Below are 22,264 nucleotides of genomic sequence, written 5' to 3'. Positions count from 1 at the left end.
TGTGTGAACTTTAATCTTGGAGAGCAATGGAGAAGCACTAGAGAGAATGGGTTGTCAATAGCTCCTGCTGTAGGACACACCAAGGGTGAAAAGTCATCAGGGCTCACCCAGTGCAGGACTCACCGGTGAGAACTCAGATACCAACTGAGTCTTTTCCCAAAGGGGAAAGGAACGCAGTCCCAGGACTGTTGCCTAGAGCACCCCTCAGTCTATACTCCACTGGGAACCCGGACCTAAAGCCTACCTAGAAGTGGATTACTCCTGTCTACACTATCTGGGACATCGTCTCTTCGTCATCTATACTTCTTCCCTTGGCTTCCTATGGTTTTCAGTATCAGCTTTACGCTGATGACTCTCAGATCTACCTCTCCACACCAGAAATTTCAGCAGGAGTCCACGCCAAAAGTATCAGCCTGCCTGTCTGACATTGCTGCCTGGATCGCCATCTGAAATTAAACATGACCAAGACTGAGCTTCTTATCTTTCCCCCCATAGACCAACCTCTCCTCTTCCCCCATTCTCTGTGGATAACACTCTCATCCTCCCTGTCTCATCAGCTCTTAACCTTGGGGTCAACTTTGACTCCTCTCCTTCTCTGAACATATTCAACAGACTGTTAAAACCTATTGTTTCTCTCTCTATAATACCACCAAAATTCATCCTTTCCTTTCTGAGCACACAACCAGAACCCATATCCACACTCTTATTACCTCTTGCAACTTGCTTCTCACAGGTCTCCCACTATGCCATCTCTCTCCCCTTCAATCTGTTCAAAATTCTGCTGCATGACATATTCTGCCAGTGTCGCTATGCTCATATTAGCCCTCCCCTCAAGTCACTTCACTGGCTCCCTATCCATTTCCGCATACATTTCAAACGCCTTTTAATGACTTACAAGTGCATTCACTCTGCAGCTCCTCAGTACCTTTCAACTCTTACCACTCCCTACACTCCTCCCCGGTAAATCTCTCTTATCTGCACCCTTCTCCTCCAGTGCTAACTCCAGACTCCGTTCCTTTTATCTTGCTGCACCATATGCCTCAAATAGACTTCCTGAGCCAGTACGTCAAGCTCCATCTCTGGCTGTCTTCAAAGCTATGCTAAAAGCCCACCTTTTTGATGCTGCTTTTAACTCCTAACCCTTACTCACTTGTTCAGTACCCATGTTTTGTCATTCCCACCTTAGTAACTCCCTTATCCCTTTATTTGTCCTGTTTGCCTATCCTAATTCCTTTTATTGACCTATAAGTGTATTCACTTTGCTGCTCCCCAGTATCTCTCCACTCTCGTCTCTCCCTATGCCCCCCCTCGGGTACTCCGTTCTGTAGATAAATCTCTCTTATCCGTCCCCTTCTCCTCTACTGCTAATTCTAGACTCCGTTCCTTTTGTCTTGCTGCACCTCACGCCTGGAATAGACTTCCAGAGCCTGTGCGCCTAGCCCTGTCTTTGGTCGTCTTCAAGTCCAAAATTAAAGCCCACCTCTTTACCACTGCTTTTGACTCCTAACCTCTACTCACTTGCCCTGTCCTTTATCCTCACCTCTTTATTCCCTTACCCTTAATTGTTCTGTCTGTTTACCTGTATTATCTAAATTGTAAGCTCTTTGAGCACGGATTGTCTTTTTTGTGTATGGTGTACAGCGCTGCGTATGCCTTGTAGCGCTATAGAAATGTTAAATAGTAGTAGTAGTAATTAGATTGTAAGCCCTGTCGCGCAGCGACTGTCTCTTCATGTCCAGTGTACAGCATTGCGTACGTCTAGTAACGCTATAGAAATGATTAGTACTAGTAGAAGGCGCGAAGGGCTGGCACCATACTTAACGCAAGGGCCCAAAACTAAAAATGTTGGCCCAGGACACAAAAAAATGTAGGAACTGTGTGTGGGCAACCCTAACAGGAGTTTGCAGGTAAGCTTCTGCAAGATCCAGGAAGGTCAGAAACTTGCCCAGATGGAGGTGATCATGGATCAAAATGTCTTCATCCAAAAGCATGGTACCATGAGGCAGATGTTGACCATTTTTAGATCAAGGATGGACTGGAAGGAGCCACCTTTCTTTGGGACCACAAAAGAAATAGGGAAGTGACCTTGCCCCCGCTCTGAAGGCAGCACTGTGGCCAGGAAGAGCAAACTTCAAGACATGCCCCAACAGATCACTTCAAGGACCCAACAATCTAAGGTGACATGGGCCCTACTCATAGCTGAAGAGAGCTATCCTGCCCTTATCCAAGCAAATGATAGACCTGGTGCACCTTCATTGTGCACCTCTGGAGTCTTTGGCAGAGCCAAATTCCAGAAGCTCCTGACTTCTAAGGGCCATGCAAGGACTCCAAATTTAAGGGCCTAATGGGGGGGACAGAGTGGGTCCAGGTTGATGTCTATCCACCTGAAACCGGAATCATCCCCTAGGATGAGGCTTGACTGAGCAGTCACACTGGGTTTCTGGCGCAACTCAAGGAGCCAGAGAGGGTGAGCCTCTCCCAAGTCCTTGACCAGCTTCTCCAAGCCATCCTCAAAAAGCAGATGCCTTTTAAAGGGAAATTGACTTGGATATTCCTTGAAAGTTGCATCTACCACCCAGTGGTGCAGCCAAAACCAGTTTCAGGCTAGCACAAGCGAGGCCACAGAACAGATTATATGCACCAGATTAAAGAGAACATCCTCTGGGAACTCCATGAGCTGTTGCAACCAGAGCAACATGGCTCTAGCTACATAGCTCCCACACACGGCAGCCTGCATGCCCACCACAGTGGAGAAGGCAAGTGGATTGAGCTGCTGTTCCACCTTCTTCTCACGCACCTCCTTAAGATCTGATTTGTCTTACCCTTCTAATAGACTGATCATGTCTCCCAAATGTTGACAGCACTAAAATTAGATCACTTTTAAGCACGCTATCTTTTTCTCCTTTTTGGCTTGACAATTGCCCATCATATTTAATGGCAGACCCTACATTTCAAATAATTGACTGGCTTACCTCTTTTCAGAATTTATTATAGGCCAATGGACGTTTTCCTACTAAACTGGGTGACATAATCCTAAAGCCAATATTTAAAAACAAAAATGCAGCTAACCAGTACATTTCAAACCCATAGCCAGCATTTTTATACTGGCTAAAATGTTGAAAGCCATTGTAGCAGAGTTCTGAACTAATTAGTACTTCATCATTATCTTAGGATATGTTACTTTGGGTTCAGAGCTCACCATAGCACCAAATCAACATTACTTTCTTTAGTAACTGATGCCAAAATCTCCTTGGTTAAAGGGATGTCTTTGATATTGTTACAGTTTGATGATACAGCTGCCATTGATACAGTAGACCATATTATTTTACTATATAAACGAAGTTCTATTGGAATTTCAGGTTATGTTTTTAAGTGGTTTGGCACATTTTTATCAAAACAAAGTTATTCACCTGCAGCAGGTGTTCTCCAAGGACAGCAGGCCAGGTATTCCCAAATATGGTTATGTCATCCGATGGAGCCCAGTGCGGATGCTGGCTAGCATATGGATGTTTCAAGAAAATTCTAGGAGCATCCCTCCAGGCATGCATAGGTGCCATCCAGCCCAACGCGCAAGCGTGGGTATGTCAGATAATATAGCTAAAAGAATACTACTTCTAGGGGAGGTGGGAAGATATGTGTGAGAATACTTGGCCTGCTGTGCTTGCAGAACACCTGCTATAGGTGAGTAACTTTGCTTTCTCTGAGGACAAGCAGGCCCAGTTGTATTCTCACATGTGGGAATCCCTAGCTACCATTCTCAATCAAAACAATGCTAGGACACCAGGGACTTGAAACATCAAGGCCTCAAAGTCAATTAACCTGAAACTATATATACATACTAGTTACGAAGGTGCAGCCTTGAACATGACAAAATTGGGTCTACAAGAATGGAGTTGGATTCTAGACACCAAACAGATTCTGCAGGACTATCTGGCCAAACCAGTTGTCATGTCAGGTATCGTACTTAAGGCAGTAGCGAGATGTACATGTGTGGTCGAAAACTATCACAGCCTTGTAAATCTCCTCTATGGAGGCTAACCTCAAGTAGGCTACCGATGTAGCCATGGCTAAGACATTTATGAGCCGTGACATGACCCTCAAGACTCAGTCTAGCCTGGGCATAAGCGAAGGAGATGCAATCTGCTAGCCAACTGGAAACTGTGCATTTACCGATGGCTACCCTATCCTGTTTGGATCAAAACAAAACGAAAATCTGGATGGATTGTCTACATAAGAACATAAGAGTAATCATACTGGGTCAGACCAGTGGTCCATCTAGCCCTGCATCCTGTTTTCCAAACAGTGGCCAAGCCAGGTCACAAGTACCTGGCAGAAACCCAAATTTTGGAAACACTCCACACTACAAATCCCAGGGCAAGCAGTTGCTTCCCATGTCTGTCTCAATAGCAGACTATGGACATTTTCCTCCAGGAATTTGTCCAAACCTTTTTTAAACCCAAATACGCTAACCGCTGTTACCAAATCCTCCGGCAAAGAGTTCCAGAGTGTCCCCTAGTCTTTGTACTTTTGGCACGAGTATAAACCAAGATTTGTTGGCCAATAAAAAAAGGGCCAAAATTTAAATCTCAGTTTATACAAGAGTCTGCTGCCATTCCTCCACTGCCAGTAGTGGCTTCAATCCCAAAATGGTTAGAAGAGGTGTGTAGGGGGGGGGGAAGGAGACCCATGCCCCTCTAGCAGGGTCCCGCAGAACTGAGCCACACACCTCGCCACGCATGACTGAAGGCCACGGAGCTATTGAAGTTGTAATCCAAAACCTAAACTGATGAAATAGTATACCACTACTCAAAGACTTACATAAAAAGAATAAACCTGCCAAAGAGCAGCACATGCAGCCTAGTGTGCAACACTCATGCAATGGAAAGCAGTCCTCAGACAATCTCAAAAGAAATAAAAACGGCTACAGCTACTACATTTTAGTTTTCTGACGGAAGCTCTGTGACAGATAAGCAGCCTGGGTAACCAGTATGATGCAGGAATGTGTGCTGGGAGGGGGTGGAAAAAGGAAGAAATACAGGATTGGTGGCAACAAGATAGTAAAAGGGTAAAGGATTTGATATACCGCCTTTCTGTGGGTACAACTAAAGCAGTTTACATATATTATATGCAAGTACTTTTTCTGTCCCTAGTGGGCTCACAATCTAAGTTTGTACCTGGGGCAATGGAGGGTTAAGTGACTTGGGTCACAAGGAACTGCAGTGGGAATCGAACCCAGTTCCCCAGGTTCTCAGCCCACTGCACTAACCATTAGGCTACTCCTCCACAAAAACCTGTTGGTGAGATGGGGGGGAGAAAGGCGAGGAGAAAGTCTGAAGAGCCGGGGGGGGGGGGGGGGGGGGGCTGTGGCAATGGCAGAAGGGGATGCAGAACTGCCAGCTAAAAGGCGTGATGTTCAAAGAATAAGACAACCTAAGGAAAAGTGAAGACCTATGAACATGGTTTTTTTTCACTTTGAAAAATATTTCTGCTATCAGTTTGCTACTTCAATTATTAAATATTTTCTCTTTTTGTAAGCCGCCATGTCGTCAAGGTTTCTAATGCAAACTGCAGAACACCCAAAGTCAAATAAATAAATACACTTTAAGAACAGCAACTAGAAGAGCTTGTGAAGGAATATTTAAGACTGAATGAGAAGGGTAAATGGGTCAGTCAGCGTTATGTGCTACTCTTTCGTAGAGCTCATACTTTCCTCCATGGGAGGAGTATGAAGGTTAACAGAGGTGAGGGGTGGGGAAGGGAAGCAAAAAAAGAAAGCAACCAATAGTGCGGCAGTCTCCAAAGCAATGAAGCAGAGAGGATTTGTTGGGGTGTTTCTTTTTTTTCTTTTGCATAGGAGGTGAGAAAAGCAGAAGAGGGGCTGAAGGAAAATGTTATAATTATTTAGGACTATAGTCTTGCAAACTTGCGCTTTAAACTTATCTAACCTGAAGTCTAAACATGATTTAAAATAGATACTTACTGAAATTTTTTTTAACCACTCACAGCACAGCTTCCTGAATTCAGCATCTCTCTTTTTATCAAGTGGAGGCCAACAAAACCTTTACATTCCAAAAACCAAGAAATAAAAAGGTTGATTAATACTTGTCACTAACATAAAACATACTCCATTTGCCAGTTATAAAATAGAGTACAGGGACAGTGCAAGTACAGCACTGTTACAGTTTACCTGAATTAAATCCCTGGTGGCAATTTCTCCCTGGGCTAAAGTTTAGAGTCAAAGCTAATGATCCCTAGGAATGAAGAAAGTAGGTATTCCTCTATAGTTGGGATGAGGAAACTCTGGTCCATGAGAATATCTCCTTTTTTTCAGGAGCTGAACTCACTCCACACTACCTCCCTAGGAATATTGTGCTCACTCTCATGCTTGCTGCTACCATGTAGTGCTTCTGCACCCCTCTTCTCCTTCCCCAGGAATTATAGAGAACAACTTCCAGCTGATCTAATGCTTGGAAGAGGGACAAGAGAGGGATGAGACAAGCCAACTTGCATGAGTAAGGTGACACACACATGGCGGTACATACTTCATGAATCTGGGACAAAATAATACCAATTTACTTATAGAGAAGCATATTTTAGCTCTAGGTATTCTAAAGTACTACGTGCTGCCAAAAAGGTCCTTACCTGAATGTCTCTTTACACTTTGAACTGTCCAGTTTTGAAAACAGAAAGTGTGCAGTCATGGAAAAAGCATCCTTGTTCGGCTTGTCAAACATATTCCTAGTTTGAAAACATATACAATACTAGTAAGAATATGGTCTTCCAAACACAATCCTAACCAAAAGTGAGTTAAGCAATTCTTTAAAAAACATGGCTATATATTAAGGATCATTAAAATCTTTTCTTGATAAGCCATATTCAGTCAGAAAACTGATAAATATTTTCTAAGAAGAAATGTCTTAGCTGATAATTTTCTTTCCTTTATTCCTACTAGACTAATCCAGAGCATATGGGTGTTGTGTCCATTGACCAGCAGAGACAGAAAAATAATGAAGTAGTTTCAAGTGATTCGCCCCAAAAGGGTACTGTGCACTAATAGAACATTCAGTGTTTCAAATGACCATGCAATGGTCCTCAAGTTTACACCTCCATTCAAATGTTGAGGATGTTCAGTACAGTACCTTTAGTAACTAGGCATTGTTGTACTTAACGCTCAGTTTTGCAACTAGGTCAGGAGTTGCCTCAGAATCGGAAGAGGCAAGTTTGATGAACCTGAACTCAAAGACTTTGAGCCTGATGCACAAAAGTCCCTGGAAAGAACCATTCGTTATTTCTACCACAGCAAAAATATTGAGTGATTCTCACAACACAATGAATCGCATACAAATGAGCTGCACGAATATTTACAGTGCAGCTTGTTAAGGAAAGTGGCAGGGCATGCCCTAAACAACGTGTGATGTGGAAGCGGCTCCATGGCGACCATTCTGGTTCCAACTTTTGCACCCCAGGGATTATTTTATTGGCCCTGGCATTTGCGTATTACCTCTCCCGGAGGCGCCTTAACTCAAGGTAGAGGGCTGGAAGCCTATGTCTCCCTTTTGTACATGTATGAAAGCCACGTCTAGCTTTTTTTTCCTACACACAGCTTTCATACATACACAAAGCTGCCCCTTCCCCCCCCCCCCCCCCCCCCCCCCCCAAGCCCTGAAGAGGAGATGGCTGCAGTGGAGGGAGAAGGGTGAAATGGTATTTAAAAAAAAAAAAAGGGGGGGGGGAAGATGGTATTAGAGGATGAAGGCACTCATCAGTGTGAGAGGATTTCACTTCCTGGGTTGCTAGTTACTCTGCTTTCGCCTTCCTTGACTGAAATGGAAGGATTTTAAAGATTGCTTTTCAACTCTGTCTGAGTGACCGACAGTACACTCTGGGTCTGTGTTTTTAATTAAAAGTAATTTTTTTTTTTTTAATAATAATTCTGTTTATGTGAAAATGATTTGGTATGTGTGGGAAGGTGAGGCATGTCTCAAGTGCAGGAGATAAGACATCTGGCCAGTGTCTTGTTTATCTGAACGGAGAACATGTAAACATATTCTGTCATTTTCCTTAGCTCTGAAAATGAGTTCTAAGCCTAATAAAAAGGGAAGCCTCTTTTCAGCAAATTGGGAGCTCACCTGTGAGTAAATGTAGGCACTGAACAGGGACTGTTTCCTGGTCTAGAGACTCCTGGCTTCGCTGAAAAGGGGCTCCCCCAGCTGATGAAAAAGCCTGGATGTAGTGATGCATGACCAGTGATGTGCTGTATGTATATATTATATTTCCTTATTATTGCTTCTCCTGGTCAACAGACTCCTGGCTTCACTGATGAAAAAGCCTGGATGTAATGATACATGACCAGTGTTGAGGAGTGGCCTAGTGGTTAGGGTGGTGGACTTTGGTCCTGGGGAACTGAGGAACTGAGTTTGATTCCCACTTCAGGCACAGGCAGCTCCTTGTGACTCTGGGCAAGTCACTTAATCCTCCATTGCCCCAGGTACAAATAAGTACCTGTATACAATATGTAAGCCGCATTGAGCCTGCCATGAGTGGGAAAGCGCGGGGTACAAATGTAACAAAAATAAAATAAATAAATAAATGTATGTATAAAAAGCCTGGATGTAGTGATGCGATGTATATATTTTTATTATTGTTTCTCTTCAACTATATTTATTACATTTGTATCCCACATTTTCCCACCTATTTGCAGGCTCAATGTGGCTTACATAGTACCGTAAAGGCGATCGCCAATTCCGGTAGGGGAAACAAATATAATTTGATAATAGGGTCAGGTACGGTTGGTGTATTCAGGTACATTGGGGTCAAGGATAGGAAGGAATATATAGTGTCCAATGCAATCTATGGTTATGCTGTGTTGCAGAGTTGAGGCATTTAAGTTAGGTCAGTGAGGAATGCCTTTCTGAACAGGTAGGTCTTTAATGATCTCCTGAAGTTTAGATGGTTGTAGACTGTTTTCACAGTCTTTGGCAGTGCAGTCCACAATTGTGTGCCTATGTAGGAGAAGTTGGATGCATAGGTTAATTTGTATCTGAGTCCTTTGCAGCTTGGGTAGTGGAGATTCAAGTAGGTGCGTGATGCTCTGGTTGTTTCTGGTTGGGAGATCTATCAAGTTGGTCATATATCCTGGGACTTCGCCGTAGATAATCTTGTGGATCAAGGTGCAGATTTTGAAGGTGATGCATTCCTTGATTGGGAGCCAATGCAGTTTTTTCTCGGAGGGGTTTGGCACTTTCGAATCGTGTTTTACCGAATATCAGCCTGGCTGCTGTGTTTTGGGCTGTCTGGAGTTTCTTTGTGAGTTGTTCTTTACATCCCGCATAAATTCTGTTGCAGTAGTCTGCGTGGCTCATTACCATTGATTGTATCAGGTTGCGGAATATTTCCCTCGGGAAGAAAGGTATTATACGTTTAAGTTTCCACATTGAATGAAGCATTTTCTTTATAGTGAAGTTTACTTGGCTCTCAAGTGTAAGATTGTGATCAATTGTAACGCCTAGTATTTTGAGGCTATCTGAAATAGGGAGGGTGTGGTCTGGGGTGTTTAAGGTTGTGGGTTTATAATTATTGTGTTGGGATGAAAGGATGAGGCAGTGTGTTTTTTCAGTGTTCAGTTTCAATTGAAATGAACTTACCCATGAGTTCATGATATTCAAACCTCTCTTGATTTCATTGGTGATTTCTGATAAATCGTGTCTGAAAGGGATGTAAATTGTGACGTCGTCTGCATAGATGAATGGGTGAGGTTTTGGTTGGATAAGGATTTGGCCAGGGAGGTCATCATTATATTGAAAAGTGTTGGTGAGATTGGTGATCCTTGAGGTACTCCGCAATCTGCTTTCCACGGTGGTGATGTGTTTGTTTTTAATTTAACTTGGTATGTTCTGGTGGTTAGGAAACCCTTGATCCAATTAAGCATATTTCCTCCAATCCCGAAGTGGTCTAGGAGACGTAGAAGTATATTGTGGTTTACCATGTCGAATGCGCGCTACATGTCGAATTGGAGGAGGAGTAAGTATGCTTTTACCTGTGGCAATTTCATGCTTGAATTTGGCCAGGAGAGTGACTAGTACAGTTTCAGTGCTATGGGAGGGGCGGAATCCTGACTGTGATTCATGTAATAATGAAAACCTGTCCATGTATTCCATAAGTTGTTTTGTCACCATGCTCTCCATCAATTTGACTACTAGTGGGATGGATGCGACTGGGCGGTAATTGGTAAGGTCGTTCGTTTTTTTCTTTGTGTCTTTCAGTAATGGGGTGAGTAGGATGTTGCCATGCTCCTCGGGAAAGAGACCTTGTTGGAGCATGCAAGTAGGATGTAAGGTCTTCAATGAAGCTTAATCATTGTGTATATACCTTAACCACTGTGCATCTCACACAATAATGCCATATATACTCTCCGTTTGAAGTGAACCTCTAATAAAAGTCTCATTTGCCTAATACGAATCCAAAAGAATCCACAGTAATTTCTGAAGCAGTCTGTGTTAGTGATTGAGAAGGCAGGCTGTACCAGCAGAGCAGAGCAAAACACTTGACATCACAGTGCTTAGCCTGATCAAACTTTTTCCTGTGCTGCTGCTCTTCTACATACTAGCCGCTGCCTGTCAGTACCTATGGCTAAGATCTCCCGCAGCCCTCTCCAAAGACTGCCGGCAGCCCTGTCCAGGACAGCCAAGAACAATGAAGAACTCACCAATAACAATAAAGAACCGCCTGCTACACCTGCTCCAGACCTCCCATTAAATCTCCCTCAGTAAAAGTTGGTGAACCTTTCTCTGCATCCTTCGGAATGCACATTTGAATACTGATCAGCTCATTTAAATAAATTAGCACGCTATTTCCATTGTCTGCTGCCGTGAATGTTAAAAAGTCCGCAAAACTCCTTTGTGCATCTCCCGTTGAATAACATGCTTGCTAAACCAGCTGGAACTGGTCAAATAAGCACATTGCTGACCCGCTAAGTTTTGTGCATTGGGCTCTTAGTCCTGTGACATGATGGGAGGGAAAAAAAAACAGAATGTAAGAAAGAACAATAATATCCAAACAGAGAGGGATTCTAGACTAGTTGTATCAGACCAAAGGAAATAAAATTATCAGGTAAGAGATTTTTAGCATCCATACCAGACCAATCCAGAACAAGCTGGATGCAGCAAAGGAGTTTCCCCAAAGAGGGTGCAACTTCAAGCCCATGACCGATTAAAGCCTAACTGAAGAGTAGAAGGCTTGAGGCCTAACAAAGATTCAAATACACTGGGAAACTAATAAGAATGCAGAATCAAAAACGAACATACCCAATAGAAGCAGTCCTTACAACACATCTCAGAAGCCCAAAATAATAGTTGCAGAGGCAATATTTATAATGAAAAAAAAAATAACTTAAGCATTCACAGCATGGTCTCAAGTCCTACAGATGGAAGAAAAAGAAAAGGATGCTTCCAATAAATTTAAAAAAGCACAAAAGGTGCAAAACAGAAACTATGGTCTGAGAACAAGATCTTTCCGACATTGATAGAAAATTATGTGTTACCTGATTTTCTTTCCCTTAGGCACAACAGATGAAATCTAGAGACTTGTGGGTTGTGACCATCTACCAACAGGTGGAGATACAGCGCTGAACTGCACTGTCTTATAGGACGGAATGCACTTTGATCAGTCAGTATTTCTCAAAACAAAGCAGAAGGAAATAATATTTCACCTTCCCCACAGGGAAAAGTGATAAACCAAGAAATGCAAACAAGTAAACCGATTACAAAAGTCCATCTAAAATGTAAAAAATGCAGCAACAACATCCAACAGACAAAACTAACTGATAGGGTGGATCTCTGGATTCATCTGCTGCTACTAAAAAAGAGAATACTACCAGGTAAGACAATTTTTTGTTCCTTAGACTTGTGGGATGTAACAAAGCAGTCCTTAAGTAGGATGGGAACCTGAAGCTCCCATGGATAGCACAGATACTCCAAAAGATGCATCTGACTGAGCGGAGACATCCAAACAGTAGTGTCTGGAGAAGGTGCCCGGAATACGTCCGGAAGCGGTTTACCTGATAGTATATAAGTGAATGCGAGAGCCTCCTTGACCCAGTGAGCTACTGTGGCTTTGGAAGTCGAATTACCTTTTTGAGGTCCCTAGCAAAGCACGAACAAATGATCTAGCCAACAGAACTCGTTGGTCACTTCCAAATAGTGTGGGAGTACATGGCGAATGTCAAGCAAGTGGTAAGAAACAAAGGTTGATTGAGATGAAAGGCAGAAACCACCTTAGGAAGATAAAGAAGGGACTCTGCACACAGTCACCCCCTTCAGGTGAAATCCAGAGAATAACAGCATGAAGTCTGGAGTTCCAAAACCCTGCTTGGACCGATACCTGGATCTCTGATTAAAACTAGGCTGCCCTGGACGATAGCACCTGGTGTCTTCAAAATGAGGGCGAGCCTAATCCAACCACAAAGAATATTTACGACTTATCCTTAGTCTTTGAGTCGCACAGATCTTTCACCAACTTCTCATCAAACAACAGCTTGCCCTTAAAAGGGAGCTTAACGCGCCACTGTTTGAAGCTGCAACTGCCGTCTAGTGATGCACCCACAGCAAACAACAGGCTGTGACTGCCTAACAAACATCTGTTCAGTCAACACCCAAAACAAGTAACATACATAGTAGATGACGGCAGAAAAAAGCAGTGGAATGGAAACAATAGAAAACTCTCCTGACATTGTCAGACCAAATGCCCAACATACTTCCACCACTTCCAAATTTATTTGTTTTTATTATTTAATCAAACGAAGGAACATTCAGAACAACGAAACGCAAAAAAACTAACCAACCGAAACAAAACCGCGGACAGTAAATCCGGGGGGGGGGGGGGGGGGAGGGGGGGCTCTGGATTGATCTGTTGGGACTAATGGAAAGAAAATTATCAGGTAAGAATTAATTTTTCATTCCATAGCATCCCACAGATCAATCCAGAGACTTATGGGATGTACCCAAGCAGTCCTCAAATTCCAGCATTATTACCCTTGTCTTTTGGTGACATTCAACGTCGTGGCACCCTCCTGCATACAACATTCTGGGGATTGTTATATTTTTGAAAGTTGACTCAACTGATCAACACAGATTATGGAGTTATGTTTTGGATATATAATCGCTGCACCATGTTAGCATGATTTGGAGCAAGTGGACTTCCAATTTGGATAAACTGTTATAGGACTATTGAGATAATTACATCACTTTTTGTGATGATTTGCATTAATCCCGATGAGCAGAAAGGTTGTGGGTAATATGTGATATAATATAAAGCATAGTGGTGATATATGCTTAGGTTGTGTGGAAAGAAGCACTATAATGATGCAATTTTATACCTGCATAGTATTTCAATACAAATTTCAAAGTATGTAGTAAAGATTTTGGACTAACTTATAGACTTGGTATTATATTATATACCTATTACACAAAGACTCCAGTATTTTTTACGTATCACTAAAACATTTTATTGTATTGCAATGCCCACTAACCTCACTAGCACTGCTACCTAATGTTAAAACCTGACACATTCATTCCTCCACTCACCTTGCACCACCTGTATTTGAATACAAACCAACTGTTTTTACATTTTAAACTACATACTTATGCTGTTTCTTATTTTACATATGTTTTACAATACGAATACATTATATCATGCACAAAGGATCAGAACTCAGACTTATATTATATACACCATATGATTTGAGAGAAAATAACTTTAAAAACCCAAGAAACAGTCAGGAGACCCAGAAAATATGGCAGAAAGATATAGAAATATTTCCCACTATACTGGGTGCTACAGGCTTGATTAAAAAGTATTTTCCAAGCACATCTTGATAGGCTAGTTATATATATTTCATCTTATGATCTTCAAATGGAAGACCTCGCTGGCATTATGCAAGCTGTATAGGAAGCACTTAAATTTGTGGGATTGAAATCGAATATGGTTCATTATTGTCACAGTATGCACAAACAAGCATATTTTCAAAGTTCCATAGAAACCTATGGAACTTTGGAAGGCTAAGTGCTTTGAAAATATGCCTAAAAGTTAACCCACTTGTTTAATGCTATCAGCACTGCCTCCTACAAGGGCATTTCCATTTCCTTAGAAGTAACAAAATTCCAAAGTGTGGGAAATTGTAGCTTCCACATCTAAAGTTACCTAAAAAATATTTGATTACCATTACTTTCAAACCTTAAAGAAATATGCAGGATTGAACGAATTCTTTCCTTCAGGATAACAGAGTTTTAGCCAGCAAGAGGATTAAAAAAAAACCCCTTTTAAAACTGATTTCCAGCGTTTAATATCATCCTTTAAGTGACAAATGCCTCATGTTAAAAGTAGTTAACAAAATGAGCATTTTATACTAGTGCATTAGTAAAACAAAAACGTGTAGCTTAATACAACTAAGACCAGAATTTTCACTCTTCACCCTGACATTGCAATTCGAAATAATTACAGGGACTCTACACACAAACCCCACTAGAACTCTACATCACGGCATCAACTATCGAATAATAATAGTTTTAAAAATAGATTTTATAGTGCTGCCATGGCAGTTCTCACTTACACTCCCAGCGTGACATGGGTAAGAAACTTGCCGGCGGCGGCACAAGCAGCCCCGGCCTCGAATCCCAAAGCTTGTAAATACAACCACAAATGGTCCTTCTGCCATGTATGATGGCCAGCTGCTGCCCCGCTCATCTCCCCGCTGCTGCCACCACCTACTCCTCCTCTTCTTCCTCCTTTTCCTCTTTCTTAGCTGCTGCTGCCTACTCCTCCTCCGGCAGCTGCTAAGGCTGGATAGACCAGAGGTAGCAAGTGAAAGGCGCCATCCAGAGACTACTAGAAACAGCAGGTCACACAAAGCGCCTTGCTTGCCGCGTCCGCTGTCTTTCAGTCTCGGGCTGCTTCTTTGTTACAACTTTGTTGCCACCATCATTTCTTTAAACCACCAAAACCAAAATCCAAACTGGGTCTGAAACTGTTTTGTCTTGAATGGCGCGCGGAAGGCGGAAAGAGAACTATCCAACCAACCAATGAGCAGACCAAAGAGAAACCACGTGAGCAGGCTACGCTAGGCGTGTTTGGACCTGAGGCACGACTGAGGGAAAGGGGTGGGTGGGGCTAGTATCAGTCGCACTATGAGTGCGTTGGACCTTGCAGTATGGTGATGACGTAACGTGTGCGGTAACCAAGGAGGTTTAATAGACAGGAGATGAAGTGACGTCAGAACGCTGAAACCAATTAGGTTTATCTGAGTTTTCCCTTACCCGCTGGTGCTGTCATCCCCGTTCGCTCAAAACAAAGGAAGCAAACCTATGAGCTGCTGCATCTACGTTGTCGTTCTTTATTGGTGGCAGCATTTTTATTTAATCTCACATATTTTCAAACATGCCAACTTGTGCAGCAATCGGATGTACATAGAGGAAGCATAAAAACAGGATAACTTTTCATAGGTAGAGTAGTAATTTGTTGTTATAAATCTTAATCAGTGGTCTGTTGGAGGGGCTGTTACAGGGATACCCTAGCATGTGTTATATTCCTGCACAGATTTTTTTCGCCTGATAATGGGCCACTAAAACAGACATCATGTTATGAGAATCAGGTGCTTAACGTTCAGAGTTTCTATTTGTTTATTTATGACAGTCATATTCCTACTACTACTACTACTACTACTACTACTATTTAGCATTTCTATAGCGCTACAAGGTGTACGCAGCGCTGCACAAACATAGAAGAAAGACAGTCCCTGCTCAAAGAGCTTACCATCTAATAGACAAGAAATAAAGTAAGCAAATCAATTAATCAACGTTCAGAGTTTCTATCTATTTATTTATTTATGACAGTCATATTCCACATTTAACATGTATTAGGTTGAGACCTGGAAGCATTTGAAAGCTTTCTTTTTTTACTTGTGCTTAGATGGTTTGTGGGAACTTACTCCTTCTATTTTGAAGAATGCAGTAGTATATTATAAAATGCACTTAATATTGTTTATTACTATTATGTACTACTGGTTAATATACAGCAGAAGTTAACCAAGTCAACTTCATGCTTTGTTATATAATTTTAATAGTATTTTTCTCAGTCATTACCCAAATACAAATAAAATTATAATGTTAATTATACAACCCTGTCTGCCTCTTATGTTAGCTTTTGTTAATTAAAGGTGTCAGAAAAATATTTGCAAGTGTGATTTTATTATGCAGGCAAACAATACACCACCAAAATACAAAATAGCAAGCAGCACAGTATTAGTCGCCAAGTTTATACAAAGTTGATTATTTTCAGTGGAAAATAAATCTATTGGCTGCCTGCTATGTGAATATTCCAGCACTGTTTAATTATTGCTACCAAGTATTACATATTTAGGGCATATGCCTTAAACATAGATTGTTTACATTTGTTTATCTAGACCTTACATGCACATGGTATTGCTTATTAAACCCAAAGGCAAAAACCAAAGTGTGGTTAGACAATTTAGTATAAACTGTGTTGTTTATGGCTTTACTTGTTATGAAATGCTTTGAGTCCTACTGATCTGTACATCTGTTGTGTTATTTTAGTGGGTGGAAACAGTCAGGCGGGCGTATAGGGAGAGAGGGGAGTATGGGAGGGGAAGGGTTCTTGGGTTAAAAGTAAAAGTTTTTATTGTGCCATGTTGGATGGTTTACTGTTTTTTTCTTGATTGCTTTTAATAAAGATGATTAAAACATAAAAAATAAGTTTTGGATGTTACTGAATTCTATTATTCTGTCTCACTGTATTTCCAGTTTTGGCACAGTATGAGCCATCACAAGAACAAAATATAAGAAAGCCAATGGGCTGCATTAGGGGCTTTTTAGTTATGTTTCCACAAATGAGAGATGTTTTACAGAAAATATTTTTATTATTTTGACTTATAAACCACTTGTCCCTGAAACATGCTCAAACAACAGAATAATCCATTTGTGTTTCTAAAAGGTAAAGTTCTACAAAACAGATGAAGATGTGATTACATGTGCCCCAATGAAAGGAGAGTTTAATTCAACTTCCATTTAATTTCAATATATTCCATCATCTTTATAACACCAGGCTTCCCAAAGCAGATTACAACAACATTTAAGATGAACCCATCAGGAAATAGGATATCCTCACTGAAATTTGGCCATCTGTATTGTACACAGTGTATTTATTTAGGTTTTAGTGTAGAAAAATGAACACAAAATATAGAGTTTAAAATTGTTGTTTCTAGCAGCTATAATAATTTTTTAAGCTGTTCAAGTGATATTCAATTGTTATTTCATGATATTTATATCTACATATGTGAAGCTTTCAAATAAATTAAAAAGCTGTCCAATAAGTTAAAAAAAAACCAAAAAAACCACTTTTGTCCTCCACCTTTTAAGGCACTGCCTATCCAATTGAAACAGCTTTAGACTTGTTACAGATGGACGAACAATAAAAAAAAAAACGACAATGTGGATGCAGCAGCTCATAGGTTTCTTGCTTTGTTTTGAGTAAATGGGGATGACAGTTGCGCTAGGAAGGGGAAAGTCAATCTGTCCTAATTGGCTTCATTGCTTACAATGGACTACCCATCTATCCTCTCTCCTGATCCTCCCATCTAATGTCTCTCTCTCTCTCTCTCCCCCTCCTTCTATCCAGTGTCTATCTCTCTACCTTTTTCTGTTCAGTGACCCCTATCTCTCTCCACATCCTTTCAGTCTCTCCCCTTTCTCTCTGCATCTCCTCTTTCTATCCTTCTATCCTATCCTTCTATCCAGTGTCTTCCCTCTTTCTCTCCCTATCCTTCCATCCAGCATCTATCTCTCCCCATCTTTCCATCCATTTTCCCTCTTTCTCTCCCCATTCTTCCATCCATCTTCCCTCTTTCTCTCCCCATCCTTCCATCTGTCTTCCCTCTTTCTCTCCTTATCCTTCCATCCGTCTACCCCCCTCTCCCGATCCTTCCATCCAGTGTCTCTCCCCTTCTTTCCATCCAGTGTCTCTCTACCCTTTTCCATTCATCATGTCCCCCCCTCTCTCCCCATCCTTCAATGTCTCTCCTGTTTCTCATCCTACCCTTCCTTTCCAGCGTCTTCCATCTTTCTGCTGTCAGCCAGGATCCCCCATTTCTACCCATCCTTATCTCCAGCAGCTTCACTCTCTCATAGGCGTAGACTGGGGGGGCGAGTGACGACGAGGCGCCGCCGCGCCATTAGTTAAAAAAAAAACATGCAGGCACGCGCTCCTCTCCATTCGCTTGGCTTCCCTGCCCTCTCTGTCTTCGTCCCGCCTTCCTAGAGGGCAGGGAAGCCAAGCGGACGGAGAGGAGCGTGTCCATCTACCCCTCTCTCTTCCTCCCTCCCTCCGGCGCAGGCAGCAGTCTTTTTCAGCGTTCCTGGCAGCGGTAGCGATGTACACGCTGCCTTCACTCTGCCCCAAAGCCTTCTCTTCAAGTTCCTGTTCCCGCATAGGTGGGAACAGGAACTTGAAGAGAAGGCTTCCGGGGCAGACCGAAGGCAGCGTGTACATCGCTACCGCTGCCAGGAACGCTGAAAAAGCTGAAGACTGTTGCCTGCGCCGGAGGGAGGGAGGGAGGAAGAGAGGGGGTAAATGGAGTCACCATCTTGGACCTCGCGGGGGGGGGGGGGCAGGAGAAGGAAGATGGATGGAACTGGGAGGGGTGGGGAGCAGAGGGAAGATGGATGGTACTGGGAGGGGTGGGGAGCAGAGGGAAGGAGCAAGAGATGGATGGGACGGAGGGATGGTGAGCAGAGGGAAGGAACAGAAGATGGATGGAACTGGGAGGGGTGGGGAGCAGAGGGAAGATGGATGGTACTGGGAGGGGTGGGGAGCAGAGGGAAGGAGCAAGAGATGGATGGGACGGAGGGATGGTGAGCAGAGGGAAGGAACAGAAGATGGATGGGACTGGGAGGGGTGGGGAGCAGAGGGAAGATGGATGGTACTGGGAGGGGTGGGGAGCAGAGGGAAGGAACAGAAGATGGATGGAACTGGGAGGGGTGGGGAGCAGAGGGAAGATGGATGGTACTGGGAGGGGTGGGGAGCAGAGGGAAGGAGCAAGAGATGGATGGGACGGAGGGATGGTGAGCAGAGGGAAGGAACAGAAGATGGATGGGACTGGGAGGGGTGGGGAGCAGAGGGAAGGAGCGCGAGATGGATGGGACTGGGAGGGTGGGGAGCAGAGGGAAGCCTACTGGAAAGAAGACACTGCATAAAACAGAAGACACTGGGACCAAAGCGAATAGAAAAACTAAATGATCAGACAACAAAGGTAGATAAAAGTATTTTATTCATAATTTATTAATTGAAATGTGTCAGCTTTTTGAAATGTGCATCTGTGATATTTTGCCTGTAAATTTCAATTCCTGTCTCCATATTAGCATATTCATTTGCATATGTATATATGCAAATGATATGCTGATATGCTCCGCCCATTCTTTGCCCCCCCAAATGAAACAGTCAAACTACGCCTATGCTCTTTCTCCAGCCCTTCTCCATGTTCCCTCCTTCTCTCCCCATCTTCCCACTCTGTCCATTCTATCTTCTGCCTCCCACTCCCCCTTCCACCTGATATTCATTTCCTGGCCACTGCTGCTTCTCCTGTTGAGCAGCAGCAGCCAACAAAAGAACTAACAAACAAAAAAATTAAAAAAGCAAGCGCAGGGCTGCAGCAGCCTTCAGGCATGAGTTGTCGGCTCTGCAGCCAGTCCTCTGTCCTCTCTCTGTCCTCAGAGCGGAGCAGGAAGTCGATGTCAATTTCCTGCTCCAGGTGCAGAGAGAGGAGCAGCAGAGCCGACAGCACATGCCTGAAGGCTGCTGCGGCCCCGCGTTTGTTTTTTTATTTTTGGTCGCGCCACTGCTGCTTAACAGGAGAAGCAGCACTGGCCAGGAAATGAATGCCAGGTGGTAGGGGGAGCTACCGCCGCAGTGTCTCAGCGGGAGACTTCCCTGCTTTGGCAGCATTGCGGGAGAGTCTCCCGCTGAATGCGGGAGACTTGGCAGGTCTGCCCTAACCTTTCAAAAACATTATATTTTACTATTTAAAACCCTTGTTTTTAAACTTTAATCCCTCAGAATACCTTACAGCCATGCTTTAAGCAGTATTATGTAAAAATCTGCATCTTTATACATCTCAGGAACTCCCCACAAGAACTACTACTACTACTACTACTACTACTATTTAGCATTTCTATAGCGCTACAAGGCGTACGCAGCGCTGCACAAACATAGAAGAAAGACAGTCCCTGCTCAAAGAGCTTACAATCTAATAGACAAGAAATAAAGTAAGCTATTTCAAGTAAAGTATTAAAGTAGGCTATTTCAAGATGGGGCGTTATAGATTCGGATGTAATTGTAGTGATGAATTGAGATTTATGGATTAATGCTATACCTCCTCCTCCTTTTTCTTTTCTTGTCCAATGCTTGATTTTATAATCTGGAGGACATAGGTCTAAAATTGTAGAGTCATTTTGATCATGAAGCCAGGTTTCAGTGATGAGTAAGAGGTCAAGGTTATCAGTCGTAATCCAGTCTGTTATTATATTTGTTTTATTTACTACTGATCTAGCATTAATATAACCCAGCCGGACTATTTGATAAGGGTCGGTCTGATTTGAGGTTAAATTAATTTTTATTAATTGATTATTATCTTGTAATCTAGGTATGTTTGGTCCTTTCTTTCCTTTGTGTTGATTTTGTCTTTGTGTAGTGGATCTTCCATTAATCTGATTACAGTTATTTTGGTAAGATAAAATATTGGTGGGTGAATTATTAATATTGAATAATGTAGGTATGCTCTTGGTGACAATAAGGGGTGTGGTTAATATGTGGTGTATCAGGGATAAGGAGTAGATTATAAGAATCAGTTATAAGAACTCTCTACAGTTACATTCATTAATATTCAAACAGAACTCAAATAACATCACAGTACACATTTATAAGCTCCCTACACCCTAACTTCATATTTAAAAACTTTGTAGACACTTCAGAATTTTTTTAAAATATTAATTTAAGTGAGAAGGTATCCTTGCATGTCTCCTTTAAGCTTACAGCGCATGTGCCCGAAATTGCACCATTTTTATAACATTTATAGACTTTTTGTAGCCCCCATTATTTCCCAGCAGCCTTAGGAACACAAATCTCTAAAATGCGCCATTCACTCTTGTGCGATTGCGCAATAGTGCCAATCGTGTCGCGTTTCAACTTTATGATAAACCCTTTTGTGGGTTAGAATAGAGGTTTCCCACTCATTTTTAAGTAAAACATTGGTGGTTTATAGTTTCCCGGGATTATTAAGGCAACTGCGCATGCAAGCGTGATGTCATCAACAATGTCACCACCCATTGCAGCGTCGCACTTGCCTCCCTTACCTTTCTAAAGGCACAGCAAGGCCCAGCACCACCAGGGGCTTTCCTAAAAGCTGACGCCAGCTCTACTCCATCCCAGAGCAGCTCAAAACAGGTACACCCACGGTGGGATCGCTACCACCGTGACCCCCACCCGCAGGTACTCCAGATCCTCCATGACACCCTGGAACCTCCCCGGGTACAAAAAAATATTATTTTAAACCAGGGGTTACATTATGTTCTCAAGCTTCTCTCTGCTCATTTGTAGGGCTCTTCCTTTGTGGGTGATGCCACTCCCTGAAAAGTGCCTGACTCAGTACTTTGTTGCTCTCTAGCTATCATTTTTATTCCACCCTGTTTGCTGTCTTTCCAGCGCTTAACTCCCCAGCTGCCTCAGAGCATGCCCTACTGCCTCCCTGACAGTGGTGTAACCATGGGTGGGCCTGGGTCACCCAGTTTGGGCTCAGGCCCACCCAAAATTCTGGCATCCTTATGGTTGGTGGGGATCCCCAAGCACTGCCAGCTGAAGATGTCCTCCAGTGGCCAGAACAAGAGATGGGTGATTTTAAAAAAGTTTTGAAAACTTAATTGTTTAGACAGGCGTATGAAGGAATGTAATATTATAAGAACTGTGGAGGGAAATTATGTTGTAGTATAAATGAGTGATATATGTAGTGTGTTTTGTTTTGTTTGTGTGTATATCTATATATCTATGCAATTCTATATTGTACACTATATAAGATTATTATGTATGTTGATGGTATAATCCGCCTAGAATACTGGTGATAGAGTGGAATATAAATTTACTTACTTGCTACGGCCCTTCCATGCATCCTTGTTTTTTGCGCATATGCGAAAACTGAGTGTGTGCAGGA

At 42.5% G+C, this 22,264-nt stretch overlaps 1 protein-coding gene across 2 annotated transcripts in view; it reads right to left on the bottom strand.

The window, feature by feature from the left end:
• Positions 1–15,082, bottom strand: part of HAUS6 (HAUS augmin like complex subunit 6) — a 120,769-nt gene extending 105,687 nt beyond the window's left edge. For both annotated transcript variants that reach the window (XM_030194222.1, XM_030194221.1), the window contains exons 1-3: positions 14,606–15,082; positions 6,643–6,738; positions 5,981–6,059 (exon numbers count right to left, since the gene is read on the bottom strand). In XM_030194222.1, coding sequence (XP_030050082.1) covers positions 5,981–6,059; positions 6,643–6,738; positions 14,606–14,739 — 309 coding nt within the window. In that variant the 5' untranslated portion in view covers positions 14,740–15,082. The remainder of the gene's footprint in view (positions 1–5,980; positions 6,060–6,642; positions 6,739–14,605) is intronic.
• Positions 15,083–22,264: the final 7,182 nt, after the last annotated feature.

The sequence above is a fragment of the Microcaecilia unicolor genome, chromosome 2, assembly GCF_901765095.1.
Source record: "Microcaecilia unicolor chromosome 2, aMicUni1.1, whole genome shotgun sequence".
Lineage (NCBI taxonomy): Eukaryota > Metazoa > Chordata > Amphibia > Gymnophiona > Siphonopidae > Microcaecilia > Microcaecilia unicolor.
Note: the sequence above shows the minus strand (reverse complement) of the source record. Positions and strands in the feature narration are given on the sequence as shown.